Source organism: Mytilus galloprovincialis, chromosome 1, assembly GCF_965363235.1.
Source record: "Mytilus galloprovincialis chromosome 1, xbMytGall1.hap1.1, whole genome shotgun sequence".
Taxonomy (NCBI): Eukaryota; Metazoa; Mollusca; class Bivalvia; order Mytilida; family Mytilidae; genus Mytilus; species Mytilus galloprovincialis.
This window is the reverse complement of record NC_134838.1, coordinates 72,637,086-72,661,878: the sequence shown is the minus strand read 5'-3', so window position 1 is coordinate 72,661,878 and position 24,793 is coordinate 72,637,086. Positions and strand designations below refer to the sequence as shown.

Here is a 24,793-nt window from a genome sequence, read left to right as displayed (position 1 = left end):
AATACCAAGAAATTCTTGTATACCAATAAAACTAATCTCACAATTGGTACATATGGGGTGAATATCAACATTAAACTATACAATTGGTGCTAGATAAAACTTTCTGTATAGGTGCAAGAAAAGTATTTAAGGAGAAATGAAATAATTCAATGATCATAGTACGAAGAAGCGAAAATTTGTAGTTATTCCAAGTTATCAAACCTAGAAAGATTTCACAAATAATTCAGAAGTGGTATGATCAAAGACGCATTAAGAGAATAATTCAAGCTAAATCGAATTAAAAATAAATTTTGCAGAGAAATCACACATTGAAAAATATAATATCACAAACACAGAAAATGAAACTTAAGTACAAAATCCCCCTAAAATCAAACAATAAAATGAAGCTGCACAAGATAGTTAAGGTCTTTCTGTTTCTGTAGTACCGCATGTCGTTTGCTTTTAAAGCCCCGGTCACAACAGGTTGTACGATTTTTTGTCGTGGAAGATATTATAAATAGTTGTCCTGGCACTGTCGTGCAAAATGTCAAAATAATATTTCGAGTGGGCACATCAGCTACGACATGTCCACGATGGGTATGAGACAGAGAAAAAAGAATTGTTATTGTACTGTCGTGGGTTTGTCGAACGTCGGTCGTGCGACAGTCGTACGACAATCATGAGATGTTTGGGGCTATTTCACAGGTTTTCATGTCACGGGATGCACGTGTTACTGTCGTGTCGCTGTCGTACGACTTTCGTGCCACTGTCCTGATACATGCCAGCCTCCATTTGCATGAATCCAACGAAATCACCGAAGATTCCCGCTCCAACTATTTAATCAGTGTGTACTATACTGCCCAAACATCGGGCACCGTTCGATCAATGACCTATCCCACTAACGTCGGGCGTTTCGCTGGTTCCAATACTGTTCACGGGATCGAATCAACGCTAACAGGACCATATTTTGCTCTTGTTGGAGTCCGACAAGGCGCCTATCAAGCAGCGCCAAGCGTAATCGTTCTGGTGAAATAGCCATCTTCTTTAAACGGCAGACAGTATGTTTTTGCATTTCCGCCCAATTGTATTCTTCTAAATAAAACAAAAATATGTTGCACGACGAACATACCACTGTCGTACGACAGACAATCAATGTAGTGCGAGCATCGTACAAAATGTGGTATTCGTGAGACAATCGTGCGACTGTATCACGAGTGTCTTGCGACAGTCGTAAAATTGCCGTACGACAGTCGTGCAACAGTCGTAAGATTGTTTTATTAAAATGGTTTATATTAGTACCCACGACAATGTGTTTATCGCAAGACAGTCGCACAACTGTTATAACACACTCAAAAGACGGCCACAAGACAGTGAACGACAAAATAATCGTAGAGTAAAAAAGGTGCATGTCCAATTTTCGTCCCACGACACACAACAGCGTCATGATGCTTAAAATATCGGGCGACTGTCCTACGACGATTTCAATTTACCCGCGATTTGACAAATTTCATGTGGTGGCGCTGCTAAGATGTGTCGTGGGTTCGCTGTGACCAGGGCTTAAGGAAAAAACTAAATTGCGGTTATATACGTTTCCCTATTTTTTGTACATTTTTACCTGTTATATCTGTATGATAAGTTCACACGTTGTTGTCACTGTTATGACATTTTAAGCAAGTGTCATATATAGTTGAGAGGTTAAGCTAGCTGTAAAACCATGTTCAATCCAACGTTTTCTATATTAAAAAAATGTCTGTACCAAGTCAGGAATATGAAAGTTGTTATCCATTCGTTTGATGTGTTTGATGTTTTGTTTTTTTGCCATTTGATTATGGACTTTCATTTTGAATTTTCCTAGGAGTTCGGTCTTTTTGTCATTTACCTTTTAATAATACATTTGGTTTCCAAATCTGCAATTTTGACAAAACAGTATATCATTTTTATAATTTTTTTGTATAGTTAAAGTAAAAGAATAGTATACTTACGTCTATGTAATTAGCATTTATATAATCATGATTTGTGTTTCCTTTTAGAACAATACGTGAATGATCATCTACAATGAAATGTCATATTTATAGAACATGAAACCTGCTAAATTTAAATAAAAAAAGAAACCAAAATCACGACTGTCTATTGTAATTGACTCATAGGCTTATCATTGCTATTTTTCCTTTTTTTATTCCGTCGGGGGGGGGGGGGGGGGGGGGGGGTTGTGTTATATCATTGTTATAAAGACATGAAAAGTTTGAAATTATTTAAGAACTGTAACATTAGTTATTCCGACTAAAAATTTAGCAAGAAAATGCTAATTTGGTCATCCAATTTTACTTTAAAAAGATACCCCCTTTTCAAAATACCAAAATCCAAACAAAACAAAACTTAACGATAAACTATAAATCAATGAATACTAGTACATACAATTATACAAAAGCATGTGTTTACTTAGTTGTACATCACTGGACAATATCGAAAGTTCCTAATCTTAAACATTCGGCATTTGAAATATTAATTGATGATATCCTGTATATGGAAAATCTTGTTATTTGAAAACAGATTATTTTTGCATTTCTTTTTACACACATGTGAACGTAAGTTTTATTGACATTAAATCATGACGAGTGCATTAAAATTTAAATTAAGAAATAAAAGTTAAAGACAAATTTTTACCTTTTTGAAAATATTTGTAATACAGATAATTGTTACAATACTCATGATACTAAAATAATGCATTCTTTGAAAATGTGAAATAATAAATAAATCAGAAGTTTTCAGCATTTGTGCGACTTGCTTCTTTAAATAGAATCATTTGAAAAATGTACACACGTAAACACAAGGTCAAAAGCTTTTGTGTTTCAACAGAAAATAACATTTATCAGTCTTTTTATACTGTAGTAATTTAAAATTGACTCAAACGAAACCATGAACGATGTGTCTTTTTTTTTTAACATAACGAGTCAATGAATCATTGTATTGCAGTATTCGTCTACCTAACAAAACTTTAAAGGTAATATAGATTTTAGACAATAACTGATATCAAACATACTGGAATCATACAAAGAAAACTATAAAAATTACCCCTTTTTTATATGTGAGTATAATTTTGATATCGATTGTTTTCTAATATTCATGTATTATTAGGTCCGATAGTCGGAGGAATACTTGTGTTTGTCATATCTCTCACATATCGGTTCTGATTGTTCGCAAGAAAAAGGAATTTATTAAATGCATTTTCTGACTATCTGGTTAGCAAAAGTACTCTTAACTTGTGAGTACAAATAAAATACATGTGATGCATTAAGATGATCATTGTTCTCAATCAATTTATGAAAGATAACATATACTCAGTTAATCAACTTCCATCAAGTTGGGAATGTGCATTTCCATACATGTTAACGCAATTATGACGTCAAATGGTCATGGTCAAATTATTAATTTTTAGGCTATTCCATGTAGTCTGTGCGTAAATGTGCGTCATGTTTTATCAAATATTAAGCTAACAAATATTTACGGATATTGAAGATATTTTAAGGTTGTTTAACATACAAGGCAATGTTGTGAGGAAACGATTTTTAACTTTATTTTCTTCTCTTGAACCCTCAACACAAGGGTAAACATGCTCTTTAGGTAAATTCTACAAATAAAAAAAAAAACACATGTTTTAATGATTTGTATTTCATATTATGTTAATTTTCATAAGGTATTGTTAAGTTAAGTTAGGTCATGAACGACTACTTTGGTAATGCATTCTACTGCAAATTGCTTGAGTCCTCACAACGTTAAGAATTTTGCAAAGTACATGTTAACTATTTGATATGTGCTATGTGCTGGAAAACTTTGATATCAAAATGAAACAGTTGAGGGAGGTAAGGACATACACCAAACATTTTTGAACAAATGTGTGTATAGCAGTCATATGTTTCTATATTTTGTTGTAACCCCAAGATCAAATTAGTTTTATTTTGATAGGATGGAGTTATTTGGAAGTAAACGGTCTGAATATTCTAAAAGATCCAGTTTACAAATATGTTTAACGTAGTACCAGCAATTAAACAAACTAGTCAAGACAAAATATAAACAATATTATTGGGAATTTAAAACTATACCTTTAGGTTGAGGCGAAAGATACCAAAGGGACAGGCAAACTCAGATCGAAAATAAACTGACAACGCCATGGCTAAAAAAAACTAGAGCCTCTCAACAGCCTGTGTCGCTCACCTTGGTCTATGTGCATATTAAACAAAGGACACACATTACAGACAGGAATAGAGTTAATGACAAAATTATCTGTTTTTTTGTGGTGATGACTTGTTTGTAGATCTTAATTTACTGAACATTCTTGCTATTTACAATTATCTCTATATATAATGACTTGGCTTAGTAGTTTTAAAGGAAAAATTAAAAATTTACAAAACATTTATAAAAGTTGAGAAAAATTTACTTTAAAGGACAATAACTCTTTAAGGAGGTTCGCTACTCAGTTTCAAAATAACAAGCTTTTCATTACACTAGTATATATTGATATGGGATTATTAAAGAAAACAAAAGAGCAAACAAAAAATATAGGTCAATGTGCTTGTTTTTTTATATTAGCCAATGAAATTTTGGCGGGAAAATGTTCTCTCTTGACTTTTCATAGCTATATCATTGACAAGTTTAAGTGCTAAAAAACTTTTTGAAAGCAACAAGGATTTTATAAGACTTTACAGATGACTTATTATTATACTTGTAAATGATTTATAGAAAGAAAATGTGGGTCAATTAGGAATTGTTTTTAATGCATTCAAATGGATAAAATCACAGGATTCCGAAAATCTGACAAAAAAATCCAAAACATGACAAGCGAACACCCATAAGGGGTCAATTGACAATTTTGGTCATATGTAGACTCATGTGTAGATTTTCCTTTTCCCGAACACTTTTGCTGTTTACAGTTTATCTTTACTCATAATAATATTCAGGATAATAACCAAAAACTGCACAATTTTCCTAAAATAACCTTTTCATGATTAGCAACCCAACAATGGGTTGAACAACAATGGGTTGTCTGATGCGTCTGAAAATTTCATGACAGACAATTCTTGACCCGATGAACAATTTTACCTCGTCAGATTTGCTCTGAATGCTTTAGTTTCAAATATTAAAGCCAATAACTGCATTTTACACACATGTTTTATTTTGATCCATGGCGGCCATCTTGGTTGATGGGCGGGGTAATCGGATACATTTATTAAACTACATACCCTAAGGATGGTGTAGACCAAGTTTGGTTTCATTGGACCCAGTAGTTTCAGAGGAGAAGATTTTGTGAAATTAACGGACTACTATCACGGACGACGGACAACGGATGCAAAGTGATGAGAAAAGCTCACTTGTCCTTTTAGGCCAGGTGAATTAAAAACAAACAGACAAATAATATTACACAAGACACAACATAGAAAACAGAAGACTGAGCACCACTAAACCTACCAAAAACTATAGTTGATCACAGGTGCCCCGTAAGGGTTGGAAGATCTTGCTCTACATGTGGCATCCGTCGTGTTGCTTAAGTCCGATAAAAAGTCTAATTTCGTAGGTCACATTCATGAAAAGGGAAGGGGATGATTTCAACTACACCATTTGAAACATGATTGAATAGCTCCCTTATGAGCAGCAACCCTCTATCAAGGAAATCATGATACATGTAGGTAATACAAGTCTGGAAATATCGTATCATTTGGGAAATGTATAATCCGTATGCAGGCGCCACTCGAATGTGGCTTCATAGAAATGAATTTCACAATCTTTTTTCTTAAAGTTTTGTTTTTCGACCGACCCTTATTGTCCATCATTTAGATGTAAGTCAAGATATGGGGCAGACTTAACTGTATCTGTAGTATGATTTATTTCAGTTCGATGGGACAGATTCGTTCAAAGTAGTCACCAAATTTTGAATTATTTTGTGAGAGAACATCATCTGTATACCGGAATGTAAAGTTAAAGGATATTGCTAACTTTTTGTCTTTCTTCGTAAGAAGTTCCTGTATGAAGTCAATTTCATACTAATCAAGAAACAAGTCGACAAGAAGAGGGGCACAATTGGTTCCAATTGGAATACCGACAGAGTGTTGAAAAACACTTCCTCCAAACGTAACAAATATGTTGTAAATCAATAAAATCAAGCATCTTGATCATTTCAAGTTTCAGAATTTTGTTTGTTTGAATCAGAGTGATTCTTTACAAAGTAGGATTTATCCCGCCCTAAGACAAGAGAGTAACCTCCAGTAAAAATAAAAATTCATATGATCAGTCCACGTTTTGAGTTGTTTTTAAACCTACCAATCAACATCATTTAGATGTTTGTCAAGCATAATAAGCCTGTCTGTATCCATACTTTAATATGTGGTCTTGCTTATTAATGTTAATGCTTAAACTTGTAGTGACAAACAGCAACAACTGCCACAAAAGCCTAATTTTGAGATCTTTTAATACTTTATATGGGAAAGAGCTTCACTCAAAAATAAAATCTGCTACAGAACATTTTTTTACAAAGATGGTAATGTGCTTAAACTGTCCTTGCATGTGTAATATGGCTGTTTTATTTATCTGTGATGGTCCCAAGTTATTTATTTATCACAATCACGAAACATATGACTTAATAAACCTTATAAGACACTGCTTAATGTTATTGAATTGTTTTATTTGGACCCTTTTTCAAATCTTTATACAATCCTGAATTAACACTGGTATCAGATTTTATAATAATGCGATGCAAGTGTTTGGTGTTACACGCTTCAAAACACTTCAAAGAAAAATGCACATGAGTCTCAGTTTAATATGAAGTTAATTTTGCAACTGTAGTCTTTGTTATTAGATGATATTTGTATTTGAAGATGTATGAACATCATAATGCTGAAAAACGGAAAGCATTTTATGGAGGTAAATATTGAACGTTAACAAACATTAGTCGCTAAGAAAAACAATGAAAAACAACCAGATTACTTAACATATATTCGAATTCTTGAACGTTACTTACTTCAAATTTTTTCTTGAAGCCGCAATCTTTCCGTTTTTCATTAAAAACCTGCTTAAGGGTTTCAATCGGTATTTTGTTATTACAGAACGTTTCCACAATCGGTAAATTTTTGTATGAGTGTATTAAATGATCCCTGGTAGACGGTAGTTCAGTTTCCTCTCTGTCTACACGAGAATATGTTACCTCGGCTTGATCCGGTATGGCATGATCATATACAGTATTTATTGCTAGATTTCTATCTGTAAACAAAATTTTGTAAAATATATTGTATTACACTATTCAAATTCATATTACACTTTACATGCTTTATGTCTATTACTGTCTATTATTTTACTTTAAGATGATTTATGTACGATGTTCATTACAAAACTAAATGCATAAAATAACAAATACACTTTCTTTTTTTAGTAACGTTTGTTTTGCATAATGCTTGTTAAAGCACATAAAGCGTTGAATATTATATGTACAACCAGGATATAGAAGTCATTTTAAAAATCTGGCATAATTTGTATTTATAAACTGTACTCCTTGCACAAAACTAATCCAACAGAGTAATGCATGGTATAGGAAGGAACTACTGAAATCGGCACTGCATAGGTTTTATTAATTAGTATCCATTTTAAATTCTGCGAAATATGGATAAGTGATAGAAATTTGCAAAAGAAATGAAATAACGGAAAGGCTACTGAATCACAGCGTCCATTTAATTTGTCTGAATATTTACCTTCTATCGATATTTCTTTGCGTCTGTAAATATCAAATGAAAAAAATAAAAAAATTGTAATGGTTTCTTTTTAAAAGTATTCTTTAAAGTTTTGTGAAGTTAATTTTTTACACCAGAAACTGGAGTAAACTTTACAATTATGTGACATTTTATGAATTAAAAACTAATTATAGAGTACCCATAATTACAACACATGACTTCTTCTATTGTTTTTGATAAAAGCTTTCGTCCACTTGTAATTATGTCCATCTGATGAGTTAAGCCTTTTTAAACCGATTTTTATACTTCGTTCTTATGTTGTACTGTTATACCACTATCCCAGGTTAGGGGAGGGTTGAAATCCGCTAACATGTTTAACCCCGCCACATTATGTATGTACTAGCCTGTCCCAAGTCAGGAGCCTGTAATTCATTGGTTGTCGTTTGTTTATGTGTTACATATTTGTTTTTCGTTCATTTTTTTAATATAAATAAGACCGTTAGTTTTCTCGTTTAAATTGATTTAGATTGGGATTTCGGGGCCTTTTATAGCTGAGTATGCGGTATGGGCTTTGGTAATTGTTGAAGGCCGTACGGTGACCTATAGTTGTTAATTTCCGTGTCATTTTGGTCTCTAGTAGACAGTGGTCTCATTGGCATCATTCCACATCTTCTTTTTTAATATCTTTAACTTTGTTTTTTCTTTGGAATTTTTAATATGTTCGATTCAAGCCTCACTAATGAGTTTTTTTTTTGTAGACGGAATACGGCTCCTGTATACAAAATGCATAAAACGTACTATGTAATAAGTAATAAACAAATTGTTGCAATTATAAAGGTAAAATACAACATTCATCCCAAAAAATTATGCTGCCTTCTAATGACAACCAAGGAATGTTGAATTTCCATTTGTGTCGATTTTATTCACCAAAACGCAAAATGTCGATAAAATTGATAGCTTACTACATTTCCTGCATACGATATATGTTTTGACAACTGTTGAATGTCTTATGGTAACATATAGTTATTTACTTCCCTCTTTCCTTTCTGTGGCTTGTAGGCGTCTCATTTTAAATCATACGACAACATGATATATATATATTTTATTTGACACTGACAATTCATAACGGTCAACAAAAACACGTTTGCAGCCGTAAGACTTAAAATATATACAGTAAGAAATATTTAAAGGAATAATAAAACTCATAAATCGATAACAAACTGATAACGCCATGGCACAACAAAAAAACTCGAAAAATCACGAAATGACAGTTTTAAACATGCAAAACACAACATAGAAAAACTAAGGATGATCAACACAAAACTCCAAGGATAACTTTATTCGCACCTGAAGGCAAAGTATATCCTGTTCTAACTATGACACCCTTCGTGTTGCTGATATAAGTTGATATTAATTTTAATTTCTTTTTATTTGGCTTTATTTCTTTTCAACCGCGTTATACACTTTACCAGTATGTATACTAACATCTATACAATAATTGCACTTGACAAAAGAACAGTGACCATAATACAGTTGAAAGAAACAATCGTTTTATATTAGAATCTTAAAAGGACAAAATGACTTGACTTTTTCAGTATAATAATTGCAATGTATTGAATGTATTGTTGAAAGCTAATTGACTTTCAATCGATTTAACAAAAAGTTCTGTATTATTTGTTATAATATGTTAAAAACATACGTTACTTACTTGTAAATAAAACATACAGCCGATAGAATCAAAATTATTATCACGAGACCAGCAACACCTCCACCAATAGCTAACCAATTGATCAATTTCTTCGATCTCACTGAAACAAAAAAATATAGGCAGGATATTATCAGGTCGGTTCCTCGCAATGTATGATTTGGCATTTCCGAAATAAAGATATTTGTATCAACGACTTTCATCTTGATGAAAAAGCATATTGAATGAAACAATGTATATTGATCATTGAATAAGGCATGGTGTGTAGAAGTGCTAAGTAAAGAAATTATTACAGTTTTGATATCACTACAAAAAAGTTAAAATTGGGATTAAAGATTTTGCTCTAGATATCCTTGAAAAATTAGAAAGAATGTGATACAAAATTATGCTGTAAATCTTTATGTTTTTTAAATTCTACATCTAACTGACACTGCTTATCGAATAAGCATTATCACAACATGTTTAAAGGTGTTCTTCTACTGTAGATAGAATATTGATTACAACGTAAGAAAGAGATTAGCGGAATATCTTGACCCGGCCATGTGTTGTTTTCATATGGATTTTTGTTTTTATAAGTATTATATAGATACGAAAACAATATAACTAAACATATTTTACATCTTCCTGTTGTTCATTATTATTGTATTTATATTGTGTCATAGATCAAATTCATTCGTTCTGTGTATGTTTACTTGTTTTTTTGTTAATTTTTGTTTTTGTTTGAGTTAAGTCATTTGGTCCCTGTTAAAACGTTCAAAACTGCAGCATTTGTTTGCATCGATGCTAAGACAGAAACCTGTAGTACAGTTCTGTGGTTTGATAATGTGGTTCCAAAATGTATCTGTTTTCTCGTTTTTTTTTATAAAGATTAGACCGTTGGATTTCCTGTTTGAATGGTTTTATATAAGCTTTTTTGGGACCCCTTTATAGCTTACTGTTAGGAATGAGCCAATGATCCGTGTTGTAGGCCGTACTTTGACTTATCGTTTCACTTTTGACAATTGTTTACTTATTGTGACTTGAATTGAGAATTGTCTCATTGTCACTCATACCACATCTTCTTGTATGTTTTTCACAGAAAACAGAAATTCAGAATCAAGAACCTTACGAAAAACAGGAGTCGCCTTCCGATTTTTTTATTGTCTTACTGAAAATAATGTTACAAATCAAGTCCATATATTTAACTTATGTCTGCTACATGTATGATGTATTCATTTCTGATACAACAGTCCAGAAACAATAAAAGTAAGGTATCTTTCTTATTTGCATGTTTGAAAGACCTAATAAGAACTTTGTATTTCCGGTTTACTACCTTGATTACAAGATTCACCAAGCCATTCTGTCTTACATCCCTCAATTGGACATGTTCCTGTACATTTGTCACAAGGATTCTTCAAACAATTGCATCTTGATGAACAGTTATTTCCAAAAGACCAATCGTCACATCCTACAAAATAGATTTGATATAAGAAATACCATACAACTACATTATATCAAACGGTATTGCATATATTTTTTTCGTATTCTTGAGTTTAATAAAAGTTGAAAGACCAGATCATTTTGAAGTTAAAGAGCTTTAAAACACACAAAACAATATTAGTGCCGTATACAGAAATGGCAATCTATGTTAGTGAAAAACCTGTTAGTTTTTTCGAATAATGAATTTAATTTAAAAGTAAATTTTCGGTAAATGTATAACATACTCCTATATACCAGGAGCTAAATAATGTTGAATTCTGTTTGAAAGTGATTTACGTTTATTTAACGTAACGTCACGTGCGGTAGAATATCTGTCAATCTTCAGAGAACAGTTTTTTTTTATAGGTGTAAAGATTTTTCTACTAACATTAAAAAAATGTTGCTATGAGCTTGTTGCACTTTCTTTACAACAACTAACAAACTATTCTGACTACTCAGCTTTACATACGTTCGTTACAGTATTCCCCGTATTTATATCCAGGATTGCATGCGGTTGCATTATTACAAACTCCATCGACAGGATCACACATATTTGATATACATCCACCACAAAAACTTTCACAATTTTTTCCAAAGTACCCGTTAATACATTCTAGAAACGAACAATGCATAAGAATACTATTCCATCGGTTCACTATACACTATTACACTAATTCTTTTTTAGAAATTTTATCACATTTATAGAGAAAATTATTAAATCGTTTTTTTGTAATTAAACATATTAATTGATATACATGTATTATACTATATAATCTAAAAGTATCAACACATTTTTGAGCTGCACTGTATTGAACAAAGAATGAATGTACACAACAAATTCAACATTATTTTTTTTACTATAAAGCGTAGTAACTCTGAGATGCAATGCAGCTTTAAAGTGTTAATACGGTGCTCAGTTTTTTTCTTCTGAATTGTATGAAAATATTGTAACAGTGCTGGTATTAGTACAAGCTAATTGTCTAATAATTACGAATAACTGTTGTAACATCCCAGCTACTTTGTTCTAACAGGGGTGATCTGAGCCGGATCACCCCTACCAGATCACCCAAGTTTGAGTTTCTTTGTTATGCATGCTTTCCTTTGTTCTGTAACATTTTGGCGTGAATGTCAAATCCACTATAAAACTTATAATTAATTATACGGAAAAGACTATCAAAAATTTACGTAGAAAAAATCCAGTGTATATGCTGTGATTCGAACTCAAGACCTTTAGCATATCAAGCCCCGACAGATACCACTACACCAGGACGACTGGATACGAGTTAATAGTAATTTGACATACTGAAAGGAAGCAAGATCTTTTTATAAGTGGGGCAAGTTGTCAAACCTTTTTTCAGTGGGGTTTAAACCTTTTTCCTTAATAACATGACTAAGTGAGTTTTCAGACTGATTGTTCAATTTGATTTTACACTTTTTCAAAAGTGGGGCGAGTCGGTAAACAAGTGGGGCGATTTTTTTATAAAGTGGCGATATAGTGTGGGCCGATTGGCAAGTGGGGCGATTTGACATTATTTGATATCTACTCATCGTGTTTGAGGGTCATCAAGGGTATACATCATATAGTGATATATAAAGTATATTGTAATGGTTGTGTGGCGTTCTAAACTAGATTTTATGAATTGTAAATGGTTTTTCGTCTAATCTAAAACAGGTTGGATGTAAAATAGTTATCCCACTCGGACTTGGTGTGTCAGTGTAAGATCACCCTCTGGCCTCCGGCCATCGGGGTGATCTTACACTGACACACCAAGTCCGAGTGGGATAACTATTAAAAAAATATCAAATACCAATTAAAATCTTAACAAGATTTTTGTTTCCGAATATAAAAGGTTATGTTCAGATCATCATTACTGATTAATTCTTAAATTCATTAAAGAGGTTTTTGCTATTTAGTATGCTTGATATTGATTTTGAGGTGAAGAGGATTAGTAAAAACGTTGTTCCTGTACATTGGTGTCAGGGTCGTGTATTTTGTATGTGGCATGGGATAACTATTTTCTCTATTCTAGACATTTTGGAATGTATTATTTATTTTTTCTCTTTTATCTTTCATATTTTAGAACTATAAATGATAAAACTGAAACACTTACCATCTGTACAATTAACTCCCATCCATCCGTTCTTGCAACCTCCAATGCATTCTCCAGAAATATGGTTACATAGTGATATATTACAGTTAAAAGAACATTTCTCAAGACAGCCACTTCCATAAAAACCATTATCACATGCTGTATAATTAAGTTAGAGTTACTCAACAGATAGATCTCAAAAATTATAAATCAAAACGTCAAATGAACATAATTTTGAATCAGTATTCAGCAGTTACAGCATATAAATAATTTTCCGTATTTTTTAGAGTTTCAACTTCTTTAGTAGTCTTTCAAACTAAATGTGCATAATCTAGGTAAGCCAATCAATTGTTTAGAATGAGTACTAAATGTTTCGAAAAAAAGTTACAGATCGGTATAGTTCTCAGTAATTTTCATATCAACGAGATTACGTTAACATAAACAAATGTACAAGTGAGACTAAACTGGACACTGGGGTTTGTATTTGACAAAGTGACTCTAAATTAATGTGTCTCATTCGAGGGGGAAAACTGTTATATAAAAGAAAAAGACACGAAAAGAAGCATTGTTCTGACTAGAAAATGTAAAATAAAGATACAATTCTTTTGACTTTAATAAAATCATGTTATCAATTCATAAAGTTAGAAGATTATATATTTTGGAAAATGAAGTGCTGAATTATCAATAAATATGTCATCAATATATCCTGCACATATTATTGACATGGTTTGTACTATAAAAACCATTGAAATCCAATGTTTCAATATTTGATATAAACAAAGATTAAAGCTTCTGATCATTGTTTCATTTTTTTGAGACTTTTTACAAGCATTCTTTGTTATTGAATACAAGTTATAGTTTAGATCGGGAACTCACAAAATACTAGTATTAAAGGTATGAGTGTAAACCTATTAAACATCCATCATTCAAGTGTTTTGGTGGCAATTGCAAACTGAACATTAAGAAAATACATACGAATCACTTAAAAAAAACACATTTACATTTGTTGCAGTATTCCCCTTCTAAATATCCAGGGCTACAGGCTGCTGTGATATGACATAGTCCATCTAGAGGATCACACAAGTTTGACATACAGCCCCAACAATAATCTGTACAATTGTCGCCAAAATGTCCCTTGTTACATTCTAGAAAAAAGAACATTGTACTAGAATGGTTGAATGTAACTGTTAAACAACTAAGATGAAAATAGATATTCAATAAAAATCATATTCATTAAACTGTTTATCATCTATTTTGTTATTTTGTTATTTTGTTATTTAAAGTTCAGTTATACTACTTATGTACAGGTATATATATAAAAAAACTAATGAACTCGGCGGTAAATTCAAAAAGGAAAGTCTATAATAAAATGAAAAAACCTTAAGTTCAAACACATTAAATGAGTAAATATAAAGCTATTGTTATGTGTGTTTAATTGACATTGATTTCACATCATAGTGCATTAGTTTGAAACTAGATAGACACTATTTTGAATAATCACTAAACAAAAGTAAGTTTGGATTTGTATCCGTTTGGTAATGCTAAGATTCTATTGACTTTATTGAGTCAAAGAATTGGTAACATCTTGCGGGAAAAGAAGAACTTATAAACATATAAATCGTCTTGTTTTCTAAAACATTTACTCAGTATTTACTTGTATATTATTAATAGGGATTTAAATCATAAAAGTAATAACTATATATATCGTAGTAAACTTTTTCGAAAAAAACGGTCTAGGCCACGCGCTCAATAACCTTCGCTGAAACGATGAAGTCGAGAATGTAATTTTTACCAGCAACAATTCGCTAGAAATTTTAACTGAATTATTTTAAATTGACGTTATCGTGTGCCAATCGAGTTAAGGAATTTGAAATCCGTATATTACGTCTCAGGTCTGGTGATTAATGCGTTTCGTTTCGACAATTGCAGTATGGTGACTAATAAGACAACTATTCCCAAGAGAAAAAAAAATGTAGGGGTTATCAAATCAAGGTCGCCTTACGGATTTATATTGTATGTTTTGTTTTATTTTCAAATTATATTTTAATTCATGACCGTTATAACGGATGCCGCTCATGTTTTCGGGATACTATTATTCCTTATTATGTCATAATGTTATTGTTCTATTATAAATTTGAAAATACTTTAAACGACAAACGACAACATTACTTTACTCGCGTAGTGGTAATTACCATATGTTGATTCTTAAATATTCTATAGAACTTTCTGGACAATTTTAAATCTCGGTCTATTCTGAAATTAATTCTAACATAACTTTTGATGTTTAACCCTGTATACCAAAATTCTCCATGTGAAATTATAAAATTGTTTTGAATAAACAGTGAATGACAAAAGATTTTCCTATGTGACGATTACATTTCCTGACAGTAGACACGCGAAGCAACGAATGTGTGTTTTAAATTTGAGAGATGCTTTTGTGCTTTTTTGTAAATGATTTGAGATTGAATCAAAGTGATGACTGATGTACCTATATTTTGACTATTTTATTTATTATGTCTGTTTTGTTCACGCATCATTATAAATATAACGGAATTTGATGAGACTGTTGTACAAGTGAGATGTTTAGCGCTATAAAACCAGATTCAATCCACCATGTTCTGCATTTGAAAATGCCTTTACCAAGTCAGGAATATGACATGCAGTTGTTGTACATTCCTTTGATGTGTTTTGTCATTTGGTTTTGGCATGTGATTAGGGACTTCCCGATTAAATTTTCCTCGGAGTTCAGTATTTTTGTGATTTTACTTTTTATTCAACAGAAACGCACTTAAGTGGTCCAACTTTTGAGCGTCAGACGTCGTTTTGTCTTTAAAAGACTCGAATAAAAAAAGTTAATAAGACACAAGAAAGTACGAAGTTGAAAGAAGATCATTGGGGACTCAAATAAACGGTAAAAATCATAAAAACCATAAAAACCATGTATGGACAAGATATATTAAAGGTCATCAAAATGAATTTGACTAAACACAGAATTGTAAAGAATATTCATTACCGACGTCAGTCACTCATTTCAGAAATTATTCTGAGATCTACTTAAAAAAAAACTAACTCTGTTGTATTTTGTTGAGATAAAGGAAAAACCCACTAACATAACAATGTGGCATCAACAATAATTAAATTTCAAATACTTTTGTTGCAGTAATCCCCGTAAAAATATCCAGGTTTGCACGCTGTTGTGTTTTTACACAAACCATCAAGAGGATCACACATGTTGGAAATACATCCCCAACAATAATTAGTACAGTTGACGCCAAAATAGCCGTCACTACATTCTGGAAAAAGAACACATCATTAGAATAGTTACGATGTTTTAATAAAATCAGACTCAGCTTGAGTATTAAATGACTGACAGGATATTGATAATGTCTTGTTTTAAATATTAAATATGCAGTAAAAGTGCATTCAATAACAGTGAAATGCTATTTGCAGGATCCGGATTATCACATTTTCGTCTTTACTTATATGTTAATGTATTCGATGAATTCATGTTTACCATATGGTCTTTTATAGATTGACAGAAGTATGCTTTATTTTTTAAATATATTTTTTATAGAGAACAGTCTGTAATTCAATGGTTTTTGGTGATTTTGTTTATCATATTTGTTTTTCTTTTATTGTTTTGTACATGAATTAACCTGTTAGTTTTTCTCATTACAATTGTTTTACATTTGACATATCGGGGTCAATTATAGGTTGCTACATGCATGTGGTATGGATCCTACTAATTTTGTTTGGCTGTACAGTGACCAATAATTGCTGAGTTCAGTCAATCATAACGATTAATCTGATTAACTAATCTACCTTATATGAAAATATAGCTTTTGAGTTTTAACTCCAAGATCGAAATAATACTTGCAGAATCATGTTACATCATGAATTATGTTATAAAATTTCACATACTTTGGTTGCAGTAATCCCCACCAATATATCCAGGTTTGCAAGCTTTTGTGATATTACATAATCCATCTACAGGATCACACGAGTTTGATAGACATCCCCCACAAAATTCTGTACAGTTTCCTCCAAAATATCCAATACTACACTCTGGAAAAAAATTACGTACGAATGATTAATTTTCAATTATAGAAGATCTCAGACAAAATGAGTTAGAAAAAAATGTAATTTAACAATAAGCGGATGCATTATGTTTATTTTTATGATTTTCAGGCCTACTTTTTAAGGTTAGGCGATAGATACTGTTTCTTAGTGTTTAGATTGGGGTTAATTAACTTGATCATCTAAAGTCAATTTGTTACCGAATGATATAATTTTATATATAACATTAAAGAAGTGTCAGGAATGTTGTCATCTTTGTATTTATAAGAGAAATGATTAATAGAACATGTATCATAATTGATGTATGAACCTAAAGATACGTCATTCTACAGATGTTGCATTTTTAAAATCCAATAAGAATTGTTGAAAACTTAGATAAGATAAAAAATAAATTGTAAATTCTAAAGGTGACGTCAGCTATTTCTAATATTTTACGTTGCAATGATGCTTTGATTTACAGGTGACCACACATTAGTGTCCTAAACAATACAAATCTTTCAGAACCCAATTTCTTTGAAAGATCAATTTGTTAAATGCAGATTAATCCCAATATCTGCTCTCCTTTTTGTGAACATGTGATATAAACTTGAGATGTCGCACTTACCTTGTGTACAATTAATTCCCTTCCACCCGCTCTTGCATCCACCGATACATTCTCCGGTTATATGTGAACATCGTGGATTAATACAGGTTACCGAACACTGCTCAATACAACCTCTTCCATAATACCCAGATCTGCATGCTGTCAAATCATTTTACAATTTTTTTTCGAGTTAATGAAATTTGATCTTGTGCTTTATCATAGCGTGAGGCATATGTAACTTTTGTTTAACATGTATAGTAAAACTATACACGTTTATCTTCGTTGGTTCAGAGATATAAATAAAATATAAAATGTTGATTTTGTGATGTATGTTTTGATTTTTCATAACATTTTGTAGTTTAATCAATTTGTATCCTCACACGCCCCCTTTTCTTCCCATTTCTTTTAACACGAACTACTGACATTGAACGGAAAACATCAAGACCTTGTTGTATGAGTAGTTTTTTTTACGTGCAACGAACGCATCTGTTGGTGCTCATGTGTTTGTTTTCAAAGTTATCGTCGGAATATTAAAAGATAGATACATCGGTTGCCTCTTCGAAATTTAAATAAATTAACAGGAGCTGTTAAATTAGATTATTTCAATAGATTAACACTTGTAAGAGGCGCTCAAACAAGGAAAGAAAAATAAGACAATATACAGATAATAACCTCTATATGTGTTATAATGAAGAAGGCTATGTCTTGTTAAATTCTTGGATTATCATTATGCGAGGTAATTAAAACAGAAACAAATAAAGTTGACTAAATAAATCCGTTAACAATAATCCTACCAGTTTCACATTTTTTACCAACCCATCCATTTAAACAACCAAATATGCAAACCCCGCTTTCAAGGTCACATGGTCCTCGACATGTTGCTGGACATATCTTATTGCAAAGTAGACCATATTGTGTAGATTTACATCCTAAAAATAAAATAAAAATAGGTCAATAAAAGTGGCTATAGCTACAAAACGTAAATAACACTTTCAATTTCGTGCGTCCGAATAACTTTTCTGTATTTAACCTTATAAGAAACGCTCAAACTCAAACGTTTAAAAGCCAATGTAAGACATCATGTGCATAATAATATTATCAAAAGGTACTAAAAATTTCCAAAAGCCATGAAAGATCAACTTAAGATAAGTGACATAAGTAAACGAATTTAAATCTTTAACGGACATTGCGATCTTACAATGTAATCGGATTAAATCTAATTGAAAGATCTGAAAGCGAAAAGTCTGCACAGACGAGTATTGAATTTACCGCAGAGGATGCATCTGAAATTTGACTTGCATATCTGAGACATACACACTTATTGGTCAGTCTTTTAAGTGCTTTTCATACATATCAAAATGACCGTCCCAGAACATAATTGGTAAACGTTTTGGAGGGAGTACAAAAACATTTTAAAACCCGAAAACAGAACGTTATACATTTCATGCGTCCAAAGCATTGATATATCAAATCAAGAAAGTATAAGAACCAAAACAGTTCAAGAGCTATATGACAAAAACGATCATAGTATTGTGAAAATAAGTGTAAGTGTTTTTTTATATATATAATTGTATGCATTTCAAGTTTATATATACGTCACAAAAATATACCAACGTTTGTGGTGTTGGTCTGTTGTTTAAGGAATAAATCTGTTATTATTCTGAGGTTTACATGTTGAAATGTATCATCATATTATTTATTTTTGCTTTTCTCTGTGCTGATTATACTAGTGTTTGTTTGTACTGTATTCCTGGCACATAGTATTGTCATTTTAACGACAATTTGATGACCTTGTCATATAAGCCGGAGGATTTGCTTGCCATAAAACCAGGATCAACCCACCATTTTTTTCTGTACCAAGTCAGGAATATGACAGTTGTTATGAAGTAGCCTGTCTCTTTGTATGTTGGTGTTTGTTGCTCTTCAGTGTTTCTTTCTTTTCGTTGTTTTCCTCTTATAGTTGAAGTGTTGCCAACAGTTTAAGTTTGTTACCTAGATTATTTTTTCTCTATAGATTTATGACAATTGAACAACGGTATTTTATGGTTGCCAACATGTACAGCAAAACTTCAATACACATTATCAAAATCTGTTGAATGGGCTTAACTCATCAGATCGAGTAAAATTAAAAGCATCAAGTAAAAACACAAAAAAAACCAACAAAAAAAAACAATTGTAGTTGTGAGTTTAATCTCGTCATGAAACATTACAAGTAAGTAATTTCTATTTGATTTAAATCACTCACCTACAATACCAATTTCACAAATTTCTATTTCTGAAAATGTATTATTTAAACCAGGCACATACGTCAAGTATCTGAAAACAGCATGGACGCCGATCGCTGTTGGAAATGCTTCTCCTTGATATAGAACAATGACTTTTTCAGGAAATGCGCTTGAGTTTGATGCATATATAGTATGTACTCCTTTCATTGTAGAATTCACTGAAATAAATACTATCCATATGATATGCTGCTGTGTTGATCTTAAGACACAAACGATGTGTAAAATATTTATCTCTCCAATCCTGCGTTTGAATATAAAAAGTATATGTCACATGTTCATAATGTTACTGTATTCTTCACTGGTATATATTTTTAAATATAAAAAAAGATATTAATTATTTAATGTAACAAACGTGAAAAATAGCAACATGCCCTTGGATAATTAATTTGTCCACATTTGTAATGACTCATACTTCTCAATCTTTATCATGTTTATGTTCCTGTTTGATATTTCTGGAAAGATTTTAGAATATTGTCTCGTACAAGATTTTAATCCTTGAATCACAGTACTGTCTTTTTTATGCGTCAAGATTTGGAGTAGAATAGAAGTATTTGGTGATGACCTAAACTAACCTTAATTAAACGTTTTAAATCAATGAATAATGCATCTCTTTTAATATAGCTCTGATTCCTTGTCCGGATTTTGGCTTTCCAAAGGTGTTTTTCTCTTATAAGCTTTTAACAACTGGAAAGTCGGATTTATAAACAATATCTAGCGTAAATATCGAAATAGGTAACTGGTTTATTGTACAATTGGTACCGTCCTAATTGTTTTCAAGTCAAATTCAGACAATATATGGTATTCGTGTCTCTGTTTTGATAACAAACAACTTTCTGTCATGGACAATATTTCGATTTCATGTACCACAAGGCTTCACTAGCTAGTTGTTATTCATACGTTTGACTGTATAATTCTGTTTCTATATAACAGAATGTCAAATAACTTACATTTTTCTGTGCGATACATTTCTATCTTAACGCTCTATACCTACACACCTTTGCGTGTTTAATACATTTCTATCAAAGAACATGTTAACTAGCTACCTTTGTGCGTAGAATATTTTTTATGTTAGTCATTATACCTTTGCCTGTAATATAAATTTCTGTCACAATTCTTATTTCCTTCATGTCAACATGAAACCGAACGTTAGTTCCCTGTGTTTTTGAACACGATATTTTATCACCATCATTTGCCATATAAGCCGGTTGACTACCAACCGGATTTTGTGAGACTATAGCGTCAGTTGCTATGTTATCTGTAATAGAGATACAATAATCTTATTTTTTCTCTCATTTTAAGTCTTAAGAAAACAAAAGGATGTTTGCATAACAGAAAAGGTTATAGCATTATATTTTTGTCGTATGAGAGAAGATAAGCCATATATATTTGATTTCAAAAATTAAGTTTAAATAAGATTCCTCATTTTAACATAAAATGCTTGATTTTTTAGGGACCAAAATTGTTATCAAACTTGCTTTAGCGATTAATTGTATTAAAGTTAGACCCTACATTAAAATTATTCACTTAATGAATTGTATACCGTGTATGCTTCACGCAGTGAGACGTTAAATATATTTAAATAAAGATTTACCATCAGCTTTTTATAGCATAAAACGCATATTCCATCAACATAAATTTGATCAGTGATTTCTATTTTCTAAGTAATCACTAGTATAAAATACTTACACATGTTACAAAAAGGTCCAGTTCGTCTATCCTTGCAACCATTGGTGCAAACTGCAGTGTTTTTATCGCAAATATCATTCAAACAGTGTTCAGCGTTACATCCCCATACACAAGATCCATTTCCTGGGTAGCATTGTTGATTTATGCAATTTTCTGTGCATGAATTTTTGCAGTTACTTCCCCAATAATGCTTCTCACATCCTGACAAGTTTAAAAAGTATGAACGTCGATAACGAGGGATTTTCAGTGAAGGAAGGATTTACGATATAAAAATTCCTACATTACGATGTACTTTAATATTAAAGTATTTTTGCAATTCGCATTTATTATTCTTCAAATATTAATTTTTAGTTGTCTGTCTTTTGTTTTAATTGTAGATGGTATGTGTGTGTCGTGGTCAACTATGAGCTTCCCGATGGTTTCAGCAGCTCAGTAGCTATATAGTCAGTACGCTAGTACCGATATGATGTGAAGTATACCTTAGATTCTAAAATTCAGAAATTATCATAAGATTAAGGTTACAATGTCTTTCTTAAGACAAAGATTACTTAGATGGCTGTTATTTTTAAATTTAGTTTGGTCATATATTATTTCGCGTGTGAGGATACTTATATATACATTCTTGCCTTTCACATGTTTAGCTCTGCTATTTAAACGATGAAAGTAAATTCAGAAAAAAACGCTTCGGACGATTAAAAATTATAAAGTGTATTGAAAGTTATAATCAACAATTACCACTACCACATGATTCGCCATAAATCGAGGCGTTTATTTTTAAAACTACAATACTGTACACCGTACTATTCTAATAACAAACTTACCATTAATGGCAACGTAACATAATTCAATAACATTTCCGAAGTCTCCATATCCCACTTTATCATCATAATATATAATGTACTGTCCAATCTGATTGCAAGGAATGGTCTCTGTGACCTTCGGAAATCCTTCCGCCGAATCTTTGTAACAAAGATAGTCAGACGGAGGAATTTTTGAGGTATTTGAAATATACAATTTAAACCCATCCATCCGGTCGTTATCTGGAATATAATTTGAAATTTTATCAAACATATATTTTAATGGCGTAGTATGCGACAATCGTGTCCAAAACATTTTAATTCTATTCGACTGTATTTAATATTTTCTCTTTTCCCTATTCTGTTAAAAAAGGTAAGATTTTCCAGATTTTATGCAACACAGCTGATTTTGCCTGAAACTATTTCCTTCCTGAGCTATTGTTAATACTGAGTCATATTTTCGAAGTGCGAGGAGCATTACTACCATTGTTTCCCCTCGAGCTCACTAGTCATTATTAAATTGTCTGTTTTAAAAAGATTGAGCAGACTTTTTCTTTGTTTTCAAGAGTAAAGCTTTTTCCTGAAATTTCACACAAAATCATCGTCACTGTTTTACGTACACTGTTCTCTGTAGTATATGTTTATATCTGTGACGAATGCAGGCCCAAACGAAATATTAAACATCCACCAAGCTGGGCTTTTATAAGGATCTGTATGTGTACATTTGTCATAGCCCCATTCGTTTGATATTGGTGGCATTATGGCATTGTCTGGTCCACCCTCGCCGGACTGGGAGCTTTGTGTTGCTCTTCCATATGGTGTAAGGTTTTCTATAATAAAAATATTCTACAGCACTTATGTTTTCAAAATTAATTTTTAAAGCATCGATTACAGTCAAATTAAACAAAATGTTAAAATTATACCCAAATCATCAAAATATTCATATACATACATATACAAGTGGCTCAATAAATTTTATGCAGAGCTAAAACATATTATGCCATGAATAATGAAAGAGTAGTTCGTCGAGAAGAATGTTAAGAAACAAACTATTCTAACCAAAAATTATCATATACAGGTCATAAAAATATGTCACAAGACCCACTAGTCTCAGTTTTTTTCTCATATATATGGCACGTTATCGAGATTCTATGTAATGATATAAACACATACTTATGCAAGAAACACACTTTGAACGGCATGAACCTCGAATGAATTGAGAACAAGAACATTAAACTATGGGACGAATATCTAGTTAGCATGATAATGCATTACATATGATAACCCATATGCCTTTATTTTGGTCTTGATAGAAGGTTGCTGCTTATTAGCTATTTATTGAATCAATGAGCCAATGGTTACATGAAGTAAGGTTTAACATACATTATCACCTCTTGGTCGATCGATATGGAATATCTGTACCCAAAAAAACAAATATGTTACATTTGTCGTATTCACAATGTCCTCTTTCCATTGGCCTTGACATTAAGTATCATATGTTTTCTTTGTTAAACACCCCCCTGATTCAACAGGTTGAGCATGAGCAGCTTATAACACGGATCACCTGCGTTTTGGTAGAGTTTGAGTTGCTCAGTATTAAGTTTATATGTGATATTCTGTGTACGTGAACGTTTGTTCGTTTAGCTTTGTTTGTATTTGCCATGACGTTGACAGTATTTCGTCGACAAATGAGTTTTGAATTTCCTTTGAACGTTTCCGCCTCTTGTTTACGTATCCTGCCTTTGTTTTAAAGCAAATATTAAGTTTGGAAGAGGGAGCCTTTTTCACAAATATGTATTTTAATTTCACTGCGACTGATGTTACATGATTGTATTTAATATCGTATCACCCATATGTCTTACATGAAAATTATAGATCTAGAGTTTGTATAAACAATTCCTGAACTAATTCGATTGACAATTACATGACGATTTTTTTCCCTTTCACATAATGAATTAATAAAAGATATGACTAGCAATTCAATTGACAAGTTTTCCCTGTGACATGCTATTGAATCAGTCCGAGTGAACATTGATACTAATATTCATCTTACAAAGAATATTTTTGTGGCATGATATTCATAGTCCTAAAGTCTGAACGCGTGTACTTGACGACATATGTGTGAAATGTTCTGATATGAAACGTGACATTTCAAACATAGTGTTTAGAAAAACTACTGTGTCTATGTAGTTAATATCGTTAAAAGGCAAGAGATGCGACCTTTTATATCTTCCCTATATGAACTCAGTGTCTTTTTAAATATAGGTAAGGTTTTCCTATGCATATTAAATATTTTGTTTGAATATCATATTGGTTTATAAAAAAACTAAATTCTAAAGTATATAGTGACTTCGTTTTGCTAATCCCTGTCTATAAACGACACTGTGATAAAGAATTTATATTGCTTGCAGTTTTACAGTG

At 31.8% G+C, this 24,793-nt stretch overlaps 1 protein-coding gene across 1 annotated transcript; it reads right to left on the bottom strand.

The window, feature by feature from the left end:
* Window positions 1-1,961: 1,961 nt before the first annotated feature.
* On the bottom strand, window positions 1,962-21,769 carry LOC143083059 (uncharacterized). The gene is made up of 16 exons (XM_076259230.1): window positions 21,576-21,769; window positions 20,971-21,144; window positions 19,850-20,047; window positions 18,399-18,533; window positions 17,626-17,763; window positions 16,866-17,009; window positions 16,094-16,237; window positions 13,946-14,089; window positions 12,966-13,103; window positions 11,324-11,467; window positions 10,709-10,843; window positions 9,400-9,499; window positions 7,713-7,735; window positions 6,989-7,227; window positions 3,485-3,607; window positions 1,962-2,029 (listed from the first exon to the last, which is right to left on the bottom strand). The coding sequence occupies exons 1-16, from the start codon at window positions 21,577-21,579 to the stop codon at window positions 2,006-2,008; spliced, it is 2,007 nt and encodes a 668-aa protein (XP_076115345.1). The 5' UTR covers window positions 21,580-21,769; the 3' UTR covers window positions 1,962-2,005.
* Between the last annotated feature and the right edge of the window lie 3,024 nt (window positions 21,770-24,793).

Coding starts and splice junctions, on each gene's coding strand:
- LOC143083059 (XM_076259230.1), bottom strand. Junction 11,468..12,965: donor GGGAGTTAATTGTACAGATG/GTAAGTGTTTCA, acceptor GTTCGTTTCTAG/AATGTATTAACGGGTACTTT. Junction 10,844..11,323: donor CGGGGAATACTGTAACGAAC/GTATGTAAAGCT, acceptor TCTATTTTGTAG/GATGTGACGATTGGTCTTTT.